The sequence below is a fragment of the Stegodyphus dumicola genome, chromosome 6 (genome assembly GCF_044657685.1).
Source record: "Stegodyphus dumicola isolate Sdum_Otavi_A_Nest chromosome 6, ASM4465768v1".
NCBI classification, from domain to species: Eukaryota; Metazoa; Arthropoda; class Arachnida; order Araneae; family Eresidae; genus Stegodyphus; species Stegodyphus dumicola.
In genome coordinates this window covers 194,388,689-194,405,652 of record NC_140773.1, presented here as the reverse complement: position 1 = coordinate 194,405,652, position 16,964 = coordinate 194,388,689, and the positions used below count along the sequence as shown (strand labels likewise).

General features: G+C 30.0%; 1 protein-coding gene across 1 annotated transcript in view; it reads right to left on the bottom strand.

The window, feature by feature from the left end:
• LOC118191063 (WD repeat-containing protein 13-like) overlaps positions 1-16,964 on the bottom strand; it is a 39,428-nt gene that overhangs the window by 17,694 nt on the left and 4,770 nt on the right. Inside the window, exons 4-8 of the mRNA XM_085819307.1 lie at positions 11,370-11,424; positions 7,942-8,140; positions 7,477-7,617; positions 5,279-5,445; positions 1,006-1,065 (exon numbers count right to left, since the gene is read on the bottom strand). Coding sequence (XP_085675433.1) covers positions 1,006-1,065; positions 5,279-5,445; positions 7,477-7,617; positions 7,942-8,140; positions 11,370-11,424 — 622 coding nt within the window. The remainder of the gene's footprint in view (positions 1-1,005; positions 1,066-5,278; positions 5,446-7,476; positions 7,618-7,941; positions 8,141-11,369; positions 11,425-16,964) is intronic.

The following is a 16,964-nucleotide window of genomic DNA, read 5'->3' as shown; positions in this document are numbered from 1 at the left end:
TTCGATGAATCTTATTGTAGATAATTCACGTTTCATCACCAATGATAATTCGTTTTACAAAAGGGTCGACTGCATTATGTTTGAAATGCATATCATAAATATCGATTCATTATGTTCAATGAATTTCTTTTAATCCATGCGGAACACAAATATCAAGCTTCTTAACGAGTTCAAGATATGTGATTTTCAGTTAGTGTGTGCGACAAGTGAAAAATCTCCAAAATAAAATCTTTTAAGCCAATTCTGACACACGTGTTCTGTTATGCGATCAACACCATAAACTTGCACATACTTACTCACAAATATCTCTTTCTGAACCTCAGCCGCTTTCTTGCCTTTATGAAAATAAAAAAGTAAAATGTGTCAAAAATGTTTATTTTTGCACCCCTTGTTTAAATTTGTCCATAAACTAAAAGTTTTAAACAAAATAAACAGAACTTGTTTCTATAGCAACCTAAAAGTCTCAGCTGCCAAATCTCAAATATATATATATATAATTTATTTACTAAATAATATTGATTATATTATCTCCTAAGATTAATTATAGTAGAATGATCTGAAAAGAGTGAATCCATACGTAGTAAGTTCTATTTCGAAAGATGTTTTTAAGTAACTTGACTGCTCTACTATAATTAATCTTAGGAGATAATATAATCAATATTATTTAGTAAATAAATTATTATTAACTTATTTTGCAGCAAATGCAAAAAGTAGAATAACTTAATTTCACACTAAATGAATTTAAGATCATACAACATATATATATATATATATAAGATTGATAGAAGAATATCAAAACAAACATATTTGTTTCTATTTGTGCAAATCGAAATTAATTTCTTGTCAACAAAATTATTCTATAATTTCAGTATAATTAAATTTATGTCAGATTATTGATAAAAATTACTTACACCTCCTCTTTGCACACATCATTATTTTGAGAAATTTATTGAAAAATCACAGATTACTATTCAATAACTAACATATTTTATAAAAGTAATATACCTTCAAGTATATTCCAGTAGAAACATTTAGAACTTGGACCATTCCTTTACTGTTTCCAATCTTATGTTATATTAAGGTAAATAAAAATTAAATTTTAAAAGAGAAAAATTTCATGAGTCATTTCAGCAATTTTAAAAATGAAATACTTTAAAAAATGCAAAAATATACTGCAAACATACAATTTTATTATTATCTCCAAGACATCACAAGAATACTTTAATATATGGCTAATGAATTATGTGATACAGCCTCAATTTAATAATGAATAAAAATGAACTACAATATTCAATAAAAAAATAATTAAAAATTAGGTGCAGCTTTAATCAGCTGTCAAAAGTTTGGCTGCAGATTTAACCTTTTAAGAACAGGAATCATTAAAAGATGATTTAATAAATCAGGTGTTGTTAATAAGCAGATGATTTTAAAACTTGACCGTATGCTGGATATTGCAATAAGCTATCCACAGCAGAAAGGTTAGTGTATTTTAACCTTTTAATGAGAATTTTAATTCAGATAAATTATAATACTTCCTCTTTTATATTTTTATTAATATACAGAATAACAAATTTATAGACATGTTTCTCCCATCAAAAAGATCTGATCGCAGGAAATGTAATTAATTAATTTACAGTATATAACTTCATCAGAGTATAAAATGAAATGCTGTAAACCATGTTTACTCATGTATTTTTTATCTTTTTTTTAAATTAATTTTATCGCACAAAAGTTGAGAGGGGGGGAATTTATGAAAAAAATTTAATTTTGAAGGACACAGTTACATTAAGAACATAACAAATGAACAGCATCCATGGATAAAAGACCAGTAACTATCACAATGTTATTGATTTAAAAGAAATTTGCATTCCAATAGGAATACATAGCAATATTAACATTACAATATCTAATAAGATATCTTCATTATCACTACTCCCTAGGACTCAAATTATTCAGTGTTGCTAGAACTACAGTCTGCATTGCCTGCTAAAAGACATCACCATCTTTTTCACCACTGAATCCATCTTTCTATATGCAGTGATCTTCTGATCCATCAATAGTCATTGTTTTCTTGAAGCTCTTTACTATTATTGCTAAGTCTCTCATAATCCATGCACACAAAAATCCAAGAAATAATCAATTAGTAAGATGAAAACAACCACTGTCTGGATGAATCCATTTTAAAATTTAGAATATCTCCCTTTTTGAACACCTTGAGCAAGGGAAAATTATCAGACTATTTCGAAAATTTTCAAAACTTTGTGCTGGAACATTACCCGCAGGGAGTGGAATACACCAGTAAATATGGGAGTTTTCTATATACTACATTCATGACAAATACACAGAGTTTTTTTTTTAAATTGACACTACTGATAACCATGATTGAAAATTTGCATGAAACACAGGAAAAATTTGAAAATTCAAATCCTTGGTTACAAAAATATCAACAGCAATAGTAATTCAGTCTCTAACTTTATCTATTGCATTACTTGTGAAGTTGTTTTTCTTCATCAACTGATTATAACCACAGCTCTTTGTAAGTTTAGAAGTCATACAACCTATGTAAACCTAACCGGCCTATCAATTGATGCATTGAAAGGTATGATTCATAAGTTTGAAGAAAAAGGATCCTCAGCAGTTTGGTTTGGTAGAGAGCAGAAACTGGTGTCAGAACAGACAGTTCCTGATGTTGTGCCTACATTCACTGATGTCACCCATGGAAACACTTCCCAAAAATTCTTCACTTCTACTCATAAAATGCATGTCGGAGTTAAACTACTGATTATGATAGTTGGGTGGCATTAGATTCTCTGCCACGTTGGAGGTCAACAATGCTTGGCTGTGGAGAATTCTGTGGGGAGATGAGGTCCATTTTTATCTAAATGAGACTGTTAACACTCATACTTGTCAAATTACTGATTATGATAGTTGGGTGGCATTAGATTCTCTGCCACGTTGGAGGTCAACAATGCTTGGCCATGGAGAATTCTGTGGGGAGATGAAGTCCATTTTTATCTAAATGAGACTGTTAACACTCATAATTGTCAAATTTAGGCACCTGCACAATTTATGCAGTTCCATGCAGTTCACGAAATCCCACTGCATTCACCAAAAATCATTGTCTGATGTGGTTTCACAGCAGATTTAATTAATAGACATTTTTTTTTTTCTTTTTAGAAAATTACTCAACAGAATCGTCCAACCTATATTATTTCCACATATCTGTATATTACCCTGCAAAAGGTATCATGATAGGCTCACTAGTTTTGTCATTCTACAACTTCATGAAATTCAAGGTCTATTTTGATGGTGTATCAACCTCAACGATTTTAAAGGACAACATATCATAGGCTATGTTGAGCATTCCCGGTCATATTTTATGTCTGGCCACTGAGAATGCAGTCGAGTACGGGATGCAATGTGCGATTCATGATAAGGTAGTCACATAAGAGGGCTATGCCCTTGCCAGGGAAGAAATTTTATGAATAAAGTTCTATGGTGCATTAAAGCGGTGTTGCACTGAAATTTCTTTGTAATTGATTTATCTAATTCTCAGCTGTGCAGACTAAAACTGCACCACATTTCTCCATATCAGCAACTTTCAGAACTAACTTTTGTTTTCACAGAATGCTTTTCTCCATCTCGTCATTAGTCCTCCTACCATACTTGGTGGCATATTAGCCGGTAGATTAAGGTACATACAGCCTGAGTAGCATCTAGCATCAGTTTTAAAACAAATAAATACCCTGTATTTAAATCTATCTGAATTCATAATTTACTTCAGAATGAATTAACCAATAAGAAATATTTTAATGAAGAAAAAGACAGATTTGGTTCCAGTTTTAAAATACACGAAATTCTTTTAAATAGCAAATGTAGTAAAAATTAAATGATTGGATTCCATACTACATAAAAAAGCATGAAAGGCTTAAAGAGAGAGAAAAAATGTTTTAAACTTAATTTTACGCAAAGATCATCTATTATATTGCAGCACTGAAAATTTCTTCATGGAACACTTTTGAAGGGAAACAGGCTATTTATATTTAGCATTAAAAAAAGAAGAATAGGAAGAAGAAGAAACCCCCAACATTTCCAGGCTATTTACTTACCAAGGCTCAAATTTAAGAAAAACTATCAGGTTACAGAATTTTTACACATTCAGTCTCTTGTAGGCTCCACAATCCTATTGGAATTATGTATTTTACACAAAAATTCTACATTCGTCAAGTTGTGGTGGTGCATTTAATTATGGCAAAGCACACTAGGGCTATCTGCCTAAGGGGAGGGATGCCTTCGTGGAGGACTTTCTAAGGGAAACTGGCTTGTATACATATTACAAATGGGGAAAACCACAAAAACACCTATGCAGCCAGCTCGTTCACGAGATTCGAACCTTGGACCGAACTACCAGTGTTCAGCGACTTTACTACTCAGCCGCTGGTGAGCCCTACATTGGTCAAGAAATCGAAAATATTATTTATAATACCTATAATATGTTTAATCATACAGTAATTATATCTGAACTAAAAATATATATAACATATTAAAATGTGTATTTAAATCAAACTACAAAGTAAAAGACACTGTAGATATCATAAACTTAGCCTAAATATTACACTCTGAAAGTTACTTCTCACACTTATTGATCTATGATTAATAATTCTATTTTGCGAAAATATAACAAAAAATATATAAAATTGCTTATGTATGTTAGTTTACTAAAACAGAAAAAATTTTCAATTTGTACAATCATCATAAAATAGTATAATTACTTTTCAGTAGCTTTTTTCATACAATCTTGTATAATTTATTAATGAATGACAATTCCTTAATAAAATACTTTTATGGGCTTTTAATGTACGAAGTTCTGTTTTAATTTGCATCAATTTACACAAAAATTTAGTTTAAAGCAAGAAAATAATTTAAGTAGTTTATTGGATATAACTTATTTTCATAAATCATAAACAAATTTTATGCCATATTATTAAAAAAAAAAAAAAAAAAAAAAAAAAAAGATAACACGAAAAAGAGAGTTAAAAATGTATTATTTTTTAATAATCAATATCAATTACTTAATTTAAAATGGTTTTTGATGTGTTAATGGTGATATTATTGAATTGCATTTCTCCTTAATGTTATTCATTACAAAATGTAACTCAATATCTACTTATCATGTACTAAATGGACAGGGGGCTTGATATTTAATAGACAGCAAAAATATTTCATTAAAACTAAAATAAGATTTTGAACTATGTGCTCTATTTTGCATTCAGGATACCACAACCATGTTATTATTCAAAGGCTGAAATGTGCAGCATTGTACAGATGCACTAAATGGATCTTCTACAACTCGTATACACACACCAAGAGCAGCATCCCAAAGTCTTACAGTTGCATCCAGAGAACAAGATAATATTAGATCATTTGAAATTGACCATTCAAAGGCTAGAAATAAATCAGACATACCATTACAACAAATACTAACCTCCAAAAATTACTAAAATCACATAACAACAAGTTGGTTAGCAATAAAGCAACTAAACACAAAAAACAAGTGGTTGATTTTATTTAGACTTTTAAGTTCAAAACAAGTATAAATAGCAAAAGAAAAATTATGAAAAATATTAGAATTGTAATAGCCATAAAAATGCATAAAAATTAATAACTGCAGTGAAATCAATAACTTAACAAGTGCACTTTTTAATTGGAAGTCTAGGTAACCGAATTCAACCTTTATGTGCAATTTTGAGACAAAACATAGTTTTTTTTTAGTTATGTCAGACCTACTGTTGCATGCTTGACTTGCAAAGCAGTGAAAATATCTACATAGTAAGTAAGTTATTACTTTAACAAGAAGAGTTTCTCATTTGCAATTTTCTAAAAATGTTACACAGAATCAAAATTTTATTTTCTACCTATTAGGCTGCTGAGAAAGGTACTGTTCTGTTATCGAGATTCAGAAATGTATGTATGCCAATGTGTATGTATGTGCATATATGTGTGCACATATACACACATATACATTCATGCTTTACATATATACATGCATACATGAACATATGCATTCATACATACATTTCTGGATCCAGTCCCTGATAACAGAGATTACCCTAAGAAAGTTCTGGACATTTCAAAATTTAGTAAAAGGTTTCTTTACTGCACAGTTCTTAAAATTTAACTACAAGGGTACATAACAGACAGTTTATGAGGCAAAATGAAACTGCATTTAGGTCTAAAACATTCTTTAATTATGAGTTCTGATGCACCTTTGAATAAGCCCTATGTTTGTGGCTGACTGATCTATGGCTTCAGATCCACAGTCAGTGTTTCTGAAGCAGGTCAGACTAAAATCACTTTTCATGAGGGTATTGTGAAAAAATATAATGCAGTTTATTTATGTGTTTCTGTGATAGCAATATTGACCCTGAAAACTAGCCTCATCCAGAATCAGCCAATTTTCCTGCAGATTGTGCAGCATGACTCTACACATGACTGTGCAAAATTGCAGGAAAGATAGTGTGTACAATAGCAGTATACTCAATGATCTGCACATACTTGGTTGGAGAAACAAGCATCAGTAATGAAACAATCTGCTCATAATCAAACAGCATAAGGAAACTTTGACTTCTCTGTTGCCTTATTTGAATAAAAATACCTGACTTGTTTCCATCATCATAGAAGATGAAGAAAGGTGCCTGTACGTACGTACAAAAGATAAAGAAAGGTGCCTCTGCATTGTATACATTTTCACAATGAACAAAAAACTGCTTCAACTGAAAAAAGAATCCAATTGCATAAAATGATATTGCGTCTACAGAAAGATTAATAAATCACAATCGTTTAAGAACCGGTCCGTCCATACACTACTACCATCATAAGATTGTATTTCCTATTAGCCAACTGCGGTACCTTGCTGATAAATTTCTTAAGATGAGTTTGTGATACTATTTAAATTATGCACAACTATTTGTGACATACCAGAAATCGCTAGAGCTGTCAGTGAAATTTTTCTTTTTTGAGACATAATTCAGATTTTACACTAAAAGAATTTTCACACATTTTTTGATACAGGCTAACATGCCTAGGTGAATAAATGACAAGTAGACTTCTCAACCAACTCAGGTCCAAAAGGATAGAGTTTAAAATTTGTTTGGTTACCAGGAAATAATCAATGTCAATGCACTTTCTGCAGTAAGCAGCTTTCAGTTTTGCATAAAATAAACATTTAAAGTATGCAATTATCGTAGACAGAGCTTTCCCAGCAACCTAATTTTAAAATATACTAACAACTTAATAAATCAAAATACAAAAGCAATCTATATTTATATGAAAAATGAATTTAGTATCTATGAAAAATTATTTATAATAGAAAAGAGAAAGGAAGATTAAAGAAATGCATTAAAATGCGAAAATTCCATGTAATAAATCAAGCTCCATTCATAGAAAGTAATAGAAGATAAGTAATTTCAAAGATACCTGTTATCCCAGCTTTATGACCAGTGAGAATGTATAAGACACTTGCTGGTGGAGGTGTTAGCTGACAGATGGATAGTTTACCATCCAAAGAGCAACAGGCCAAAAGACTTTTATCATTGTTGGCAAATCTCACAGCAGTCACTAATATTTACAAAAATAAATGCACACAGATTTTAGAATATTAAACTAAAAAAGTTATACAGGTAACCTAATTTCATTAAATTAGACTGATACACATACATTAAAATTCATGAATAAAACATTTAATGTGATTAAGAACAGTTATAATTTGCCCAAGTGAGTACTTAAGGACAATTGTGTTGTAACTAAGACATCCATAACAATAAAATACTGATTTCATTCTTTCAGAATTATAAGTATAAAACAATTCTTTTCCAAGGTCAATTAAACATTAAATTTTTTACATAGCGAAATTTATTTTATAAAAGAAAAACTATTACTCACCAGCATCTTTGTGTTGGTCAAAAATATGATGCACACCAGTAAAGGCATAGTTTTCAGAAATGGATGTTCCTCCGGCCATTGCACGGCTGGCATCAGCTAAGCGAGTGGGTACAACTCCATCATCGGTAGTTATACTGGTTCGTCGGGACATCCTCCTCCCTTCAGCTAATGCAATACGGCTTTCAAATGAATCACTTGTCTGTCAAAACATATACTACTATTATAATAGAAAAGTGTAATAAATTTAGGTTAGTTATGTCTTTATTCTATTTAAAATACATAGAGAAAACAAGAATAAAAGGAAGAATGTAGTTTTTTTACAGAAGTAAATTTGTTTATGTTACCACCAATGACAAATTTTTCAAGGTGATGGCAATAGAAGGGTAAATAAATTACAATTATTCTATGGAATGCTAGTTATAAAAGTTATTCCAATGCACAAACACTTAATAAATTAAACTGCCTAAAAATGGATGTTTATGTCAAATCAGACATGAAAGACAAAGATCATTATTTCATGCTATAATATAATGAGTTATATTATGAAAATTACATAGAATTAAAATTATTAAGATTATAAAAAAGATGAAAATTAACAAGTACCATTTTACATCAAAGTCTTAAGGAAGAATGCTTTTATTGAAATTAGAAGAATGCTTCCACTTCCAATGCCACTATTTATTTAAATAAATAAATACACAAAAAGAAAGAAAATCTGAAATGATTCAGATTTTAACACTGCACCAGGGGGTTTGCTGAGCTCACAGTTTCCCAATTTGTTTGCTCTTAGACTCACTCTTGTTGACTCAACTTTTTAGTCTTCTTACCTTTATTATTAAGCATCACTATCTTTACACTTACACCACACGAAATTCAATAGCAAAATCACAAAATTTTAAAAACAACACATCTTTAGAACTGTTGATATAGTGTTAAGGGTTAGCATACATTTTTTAGTCCCAAAGGACTATTACTCTTTTTTGCTGAATCAAATTTCTTGTTAGTTTCACACAACTAACCACTATAATTAATAAAAACAAATACAAATACATTATACTTTTAATAAACCCAGCTAGTGTTATTTCTCAGGCTCAGCTGGTAATTACTAAACGAAATAAAGAACTGAATTTATCACTTTTAAATACTTAGTTTGTTAGTCAATAATAGGCAGATTAAATTTAAAAGAATATTTAAATATCTTACACCCTGCAAAAAAAAAAAAAAAAAAAAAACTGGTGGACGGAAATTAAAAATATTTTACATCAGATATTTTTAGAATTCCTGACAAATGTTGTCAGACACTTTTTTATATTTGCTATATTATTTCTCTAAAAATCATACATGGCAATATCATTTGAAGGCAACATCCTTCTATTTTCATTATCATACACTTTTTTTTTTATATTTGCTATATTACTTCTTTAAAAAAATAATATACAGAAATAGCATTTAGTGGCAACATCTTTTTATGTGTGTTGCCATATATTTTAAAAATATTTTCCATATTATTTAAAATTAATATATGTCGATAACATTTGAAAAGTACTTAAGGCAATAACATTTAAAAGATAAAACACAAAAGTGATAGGGCAAAAATCAAGTTAGAGACTGATAGCATTTCTGGTACCAATAAATAAAACTCTGATTAAAAAATGATTTTTACCATCAAAAGAGGATCTCTTACAATATTCCTTCATAAATATTTGCTCACATTTCAGTGTGCAACAGAAATTTAACTGAGTTATCTAAGTTTTCATCCTTTCAGTACATTCAAAATTTTTAGATTAGATTTTTGTTTCTCTCCCTATATATATATATATATATATATATAAATTTCCTATAAGGCAAGGGAACATTTTTATCATATTTTATTTCAATAAAGATTATACAACATTCTTCTTCTACTCAAATGTACTAAATATGAATAAAAGCAAAATGTATAATCTTCGTATTCAATTCAATTTTACAGGAAAAATACACTTTTTCAATAAAACTGAGACAACTTTTACTAATTACAATAATGCTTCTTAATTTACACAAAGCATATATATTATTTAGAATTATACACTATTAAAAACGTGTTTATTGTTTATAAAACACTCAGTTAGTTCAGTCACAGTTAATCACAGACTGATTAAATTAAAAAAAAAAAAAAAAAAAAATGTTAAAAATCTTCTTTTTTGCCTAATGGCAAGATCCTAAGAACTAGTAATGCATGAGGCATGTAGAAGAGAAATTAAACATCTTTCCAGGGCTGGCAGTAAGTAAGCGATGCGTGTAACTGATGCAACTGCACCAGGGAGGGGCAGAATTTAAGAGTGGAAAAAAATTTTAGAATGAAGTGAAACAACAAGCAACAAAATTTAGGGATTGTAAAATTTTTGGAATTTAAGGCATGCACTGGAATGTTTTTAATTCAAGGAAGGACCGAGCAGCAGAATTTAAGACCTACAAATATTGCACCGAATGGCAAATTGCCTAGCACTAGCCCTGCATCTTGCATGTCATGCAACAGTAATAATTGTTTCCAAAAAGTGTAGATAAATATATCCACGGTAGCATAATAGTATGGTATAAAAATTCTGGAAAAGGATATCCCTAGTGGCAAAACAATACAATGTGCAATTAAAATGACTAATAAAATTTAAGAGATTATGTTTCATATAAAAAAAAAAAAATCCCTTTTGCGGAAAGGGAAGTAACATAAAGAAATCATGTTTGTTAGGCCATTTCTAGAATAGGAGCATGTGCTCATCTTATAGATTAAACAAATAATCGTAGGCTTTTTATATAGCTTACAATTAATTTTACTTACAGCTACATATTTGCAAAACATGTGATAAATATAAGTTAAAATCCATTTAATAGCTTTTTATATTAGGTACTGTATCTTGCATGCAATTTTAATCAACAAAAAATCAGCATTTTTCTTAAACTTAGATCATTACATAACCTACCCAAAAATAATACATTAAATAGAAAAATGTATACTGTATAAATGCATACAACTTTTTCTTTTGTATCACATAACAAATTCTGAAAATTATTTCCACCAAAATTCCCCTCATTATTAATTTAGGGAAAATTTAGTTTGAAAAAGAATTAAATCAAGCTTTCACAGAAATTTCTGTATTTTTGTTAAAATATTCTAATACACTTAAATTTTCATATTTCAGAGGTGGTAACTGATTAGTTAACTGGTATATTAGTGAAAAATTGACTTGTAAATACAATTTTATAAGAAGGGAGAAACTGCTGCTATTAATCAAAGCAAGAATTCCACTAGAAATTTTAGAAATGTAAAATGAATAGCAAAATATTTCATAAAAGAGGTTATAGTGTAACTAATATTCATATATTATAATTACTAAACACTAAAAATATAATTATATATATGCAAATATATAAAAATACAAGAAAATATTTACTTCTAATGTGACTCGACTATTACTTCGAGCACCCATACTTCGACTTCTGAGACTCCTATACAAAGGGAGTTTCATAACTGTAATCATTTTCCAATAAATGTAACAGAAATATTTAGAATTTATTTTAAAATAAATATTTCAGGAAAGCAATTTTTTCCAAAGAATAAATAAAATATTAATTCTAATGGATTAATGCAAAAATAAATAAATGAACATTTTATTCCTACTAAATAACTCTACTCAGAGAAAAAGATGTTTAAATAATATTACAAATAGAAAAACTAATACAATACAAAGTCTTTAATCCGGACCTCAAAGCTACAAACTTTCTGTTGTAAAGAACGCTCCTGAACTCTACTAGAAAGACCTATGATGCTCTTGACTAGAGAGAACGTCGTTAGCAAACTCCTCACACTACGAGTACTATAATTCATTTTAACAGCTTATTTAAAGAACTGTGAATGGCAACGACTTAACTGAGGAACATGCATGCGTAAAGAGATGAGATTTCTGTCAGACGCCTGTCAGAGAAGAGAGAGTTTTGGGAAGCTCCACCAGCGAGCTGAGGTGTGGAGACTAAATTTGTCCAGTGATGACGAGTGCTATCTTCGTTAACGTCTCTGATCGTGTCACCAACTCGGATATGTACTCAAGTTTTTCTAAATGTATTAATTAAATGTTGTATCTGTGTTATGTTGTGTAATTAAAGTGATTCATCACCAATACCAGTGTTGATTCCGTTCCCACTGAAGCATCCACGACGTCACACTGTGAATGTGTAGCATTTACGCATGCACTTAATACCTTTACGCATACGCATGCACGTTTAATGTATAACGGACAGTATAAGCTAGGCTAAAATTATCTAATTATCTATTTCAGTTAATGTTGCAGATTGTGATGTTCCTTAATCTTCTAATTGGATCTGGCTTATTATTTTTTTGCAGACTGCTAGAGCAATTTTATAAAAAGTAAGTTTGAACTTTCGATTATGTCAAAAAGAGTTTCCAATTCTGGAGCTGCCAAAGGATCTACAAAGCGAAAGCATGTTTCGATGTCCATCAAACAAAAAGTGGAATTGCTGCAAAAAATGGATAAAGGCATGAAGAAAGTGACATAGAGGTTAGTGAAAACGAAAAAATTTCGATTGACAAGTTAGTAGCTATTTTCAGCACAGTAATTACAGAACTTGAACGGCGGAACTTTGTAAATGAACAAGAAATTATGTCTGTTTATAGAATTAAAGAGAAAGTATTAGCACATAAAATGAAGTAACTTAAACAACTTACATTGAAAGAAATGCTTAATAAAGTAAACAAATAAATATTAAGCTTTTTTATGTAAATTTTGATACCCTTTAGATCATAATTGCTCTTTTTTCATAAATTACGGTTTCATATTTTTAATTTTATAATTTCTGCATGCAATCTTACCAGATTGAAATTGATGATCTATAATCGGGAAAAACCCCTAATCTGGAATCGCAAAAGTCCCGACGAGTCCGGATTAAAGACTTTGTACTGTATAGGTTCTCTTAGATTTAGCACAGAATTATAAAAATGATTTTGAGAAACAGGGATTAAAAAAGTAAGATATTATCTTACTACAAACATAAAATGATATTTTAGATTCTGATCATTATTTACATAAATATAATCTATCTCAGATGGGAACAAAACATTTAAATAATTTTCTTACATGAAGAATTAACTGCTACTTCAAATCCAAAAGTACTGCTAAATTCTCATAATCTAACTTTACTAACTTCTCTACCCATATATTACTCATTATAATACAGTTAAAAGGTATGAATATAGTTAAAATATAGTAAAGGTATGAATATAATTAAAAATCACATTCCTTCTTTGCAAATCTGCATACACACATTTCTTCTACCTTTGATTTTTAAATATAATGCATTTTACTGCACGCTCGAAGTTCACCTTTCTTTGGCTAATAAAAATTTCTGCTTTTAAATTATAGTGGTTTTCCATTGCAAATATTTATTATACTTACTATTTTCAATTTATCATCAACTGGAAATAAGACTATAATTTTTTTACAAGAAAAAGATATTTTACCAAAACAAAGAATTTGAAAATGGGCATAATATGCAATCATGTCTTGGAAAAGAAACTATTCGGTGATGTAATATCAGCAGCTATATAAAGAAAGAGAGTCTTTGTGCTGAGAATTGGTTGACACAAATACCTTTTCTTATGGCACTGTATGGGTCAATGAAATGGCAGAAGAAAAGGCACAGGGGTACGGCTCACCATCACCTGGAATCCTAGTGAGTTGAGTTCATACTCAGGCACTTAGTCAATCAAGATATTGTGTTTGAGGCATAATTAGCAGCAACTGCTGAACTGTGGCCACCAGAAAGAGTTCGTCAAAAATGAATTTTCCAGTACATATGATAATTATTTTAATAAACTGCTAACATAATTATATACTAAATTAAATCATATGCTTTGAAATTTATCATTTTGTTTGAAAATAATAATAATTAGTATTGTTTTAGTGTGCTCCTTAGATTATCGCCAAGTTGTTTCATTTATTGCCAAACTGTGGTTTCATTTATGGTAACCTGAGTAGTTGAATGTTATGGAAACCCCATTATGACATGATTGGTTGCATGATTGTGGTGAATTTGACTGACTGGAAAATATTTGTAAGGGCTTATTTCTGCGTTGGATGTCAGTTAGGAAGTATGTTGCTTGTTTTGTGCTGTACACCATACAATGGCTGTATGTGATTAGATTAATCCATAAAGTTTCTGTACCGTTTGGAACAAAAGGCAACAAAAAAAAAAAAAAAAAAAAAAAAAAGCAATAATTGGTGTGTAAACATGGCCAGATTTACATATAAGCTGCAGAAGCTATAGCTTAGGGTCCACACTTTCCTGCCCCCCCAAATTAAAATATAGTATAAATAGTATTAAAAATATTATAACAGACCCCATACCTCACATAGCTTAGGGCCTTATCAAGACTAAATCTGGTTCTGTGTGTAAATAAAGTTTTACTTAGTAGTCAGTATAAGTGTCCTGTATGTATGAAGGAAATGCATATGGTCAAATGTAAAGCTCATTCAAATGGCTTTAAATGGGTTTGTTGCAAGAAATACCACCAACAATCCAGCCACTAAAGAGGATTATTTTTTACTCTTATTTTTGTGCATTTATGTGGTGATGGCAGTATGGTGATGGTATATTCTAGTTCATATAATTTTAAAAAGTTTTTGGATGCTGTTAAGGAATTTTGGGTGCCACAGACTGAAGACACAGAAATTTCTAAATATGGTATGTCGATATTTCCTTTTTGTAGAGCGTATATGCGATAACATGTATTTGCTTTTTTATGTTATTTCATTGAGTGATTTAAAATGCAATTTACTGAGCTTCGATTGGATACAAATTTTCTTCAATTCTGGTGATGAGTAACTTTGTTTTAACATTATATGATGTCATCATTCTCCTGATTTTTTTAAAGCCTTTAACTGCTGTGAGCGGTCTGAGAGACTGCTGAGGATTTTCTAACCATTGCTTACACCCCTAAAAACAGAGAATGGTCCCTGTCCTTCCTCCTACCTTCCCAAACCCATTCCACAAGGTCACATATCCAGTTTCACACTTCTAGCTTTATTATCGTTTCAGTTATCTAGGTTTTTACTTTTTAAGGTGTCTGGGAGACTGCTCACAGCAGGTGCCTACCAGTTTTAGTGAACGATATACGTTATTTATTGGATGCTTGTTTTTCATAAAAGTGATAAATATGGCTTCAAATTTTACAAGAAAACGTCCCGTATAACTCACTCAAAAAGAAACTGAATATCTTGTCAACAATAGTTTTGATGTAGAATAATCTGATTCTGAAGAATCATGTAGTATTCACAGTGAAAGCAAAAGTGAATCTGAGCTTTCTGCAGGTAAATATGATAATTTTTCTAATGAATGTGAATAAAATGATAATTTTTATGGAAAAAGCACTTCAAATGGATCAAAAAAGAACCAAGTTGGGTGGTACGAACAACAAAGCATAACATAATAATTCGACTCCCTGGTCTGAAACATCCTGCAAAAATATGCTTTAGAGCAGAGCCCGAAGATGCTTGGAATTTGTGTTCATACATATTGTTGCAGCCATATCCGGATGCTACAAAACTGAAAAGAAAAAAAAATTATGCTTTTATTAGCTAATCAACTTATTAAACCGCATCTGAAAATCGGAATAACTTCCGCTTTTTTTGCCAAGGGAACTGAAGATAACAATTAGAAGAATCCTTGGACAGAAGGAAATTATGAGAACGCATTTATCAAATAAAAAAGAAAAATTAGAAGAAAGAAAAGCATGTAGTCTGTGCCCACCTTGTAAAGAGAGAAAAACAGCATACAAATGCTTGGAATGCAAAGAACCAGCGTGTCTTCAGTGCTCTCAAAAAATGTGTTTTGACTGTGTATCATCTTATGATTCCTCCTTGTAAACAAAGATATAATCTATTTTTTATTAATAATTAAATTCATTGTTGTAGAATTATGGTTTAATTGACAGTGATACTTTATAAAGTCACATATTTTCATGCAGGTTTAATAAAATCTTTGTCCTTTAAAAAGTTTGTTCCTTAAAACGAGGAAAATAGTCATTTTTCATATGAATTTAACTACATAAAATTAAATGATTTATGCTTACAATATATTGATTTAAATTAATTAGAACTCCATTAATACGCATAAATAAAGTATCTATAGCATTCCTTAAAAAGGTATAAAAGTATGTATTTTTACCATGTTTCTTTAAAGCAGCCTGTAAGACCACAGTCAAGGGAGTGCATAATGCCAAGTTTGTGCAATTTTCCGATGTTTTTTTAAATGAAAATAGATTACTACGTATATGGACACAGATTTTGTGCAATTCTTTGACTTGCTATTTCGGTTTTGTCTAGCGGCCATCTTAAAATTGTGCCTTGCTGGCCAATCACAAATTTTTGCAAAGGGAGCACTGAAATATATATTTACCATAATACAAATGAGTATTTTGCAATGAAAACTACTATGCTGACAAAGTACAATTATGTTTGTTTCTAGTACAAGCACAAATCAGTAATATTTTGTTTTTCACCATTGCTAAAGCATGCCAAATCAAAATTCTTGCCAAGGCCAATGCAGATGATAAGTCCTGAAAATTTAATAGTTGCATTAATATATAGCTAATGATTATAAAATCTGACAGGAAGAAAAAGATAAAAGTATCTTTATTTGGAAAGGGGGATATAATGTTGTGTTATGGTCATATTAATGAAGTAATATGCTGTTCAAAATTTTTATAATGAATACATATTTCAGAACTATTAATATATAATTATTATATAAAAAATGTATGACAGAAAAATATATGCAACTCTCTATTTTAAGATACTGACAAAAAATAATACAAATTAATTTTTAAATGTATTTAGTTAATTTTGAAAATTCCATGCAAGAAGAAACTGCATGTTAAATTATTAAATGTAATGCATAAGTACTACACATGCAAATTTCATATTATTTACATACTCTGATTAAAGTTTACTTCATAAAATGGTTTTAATTTATAA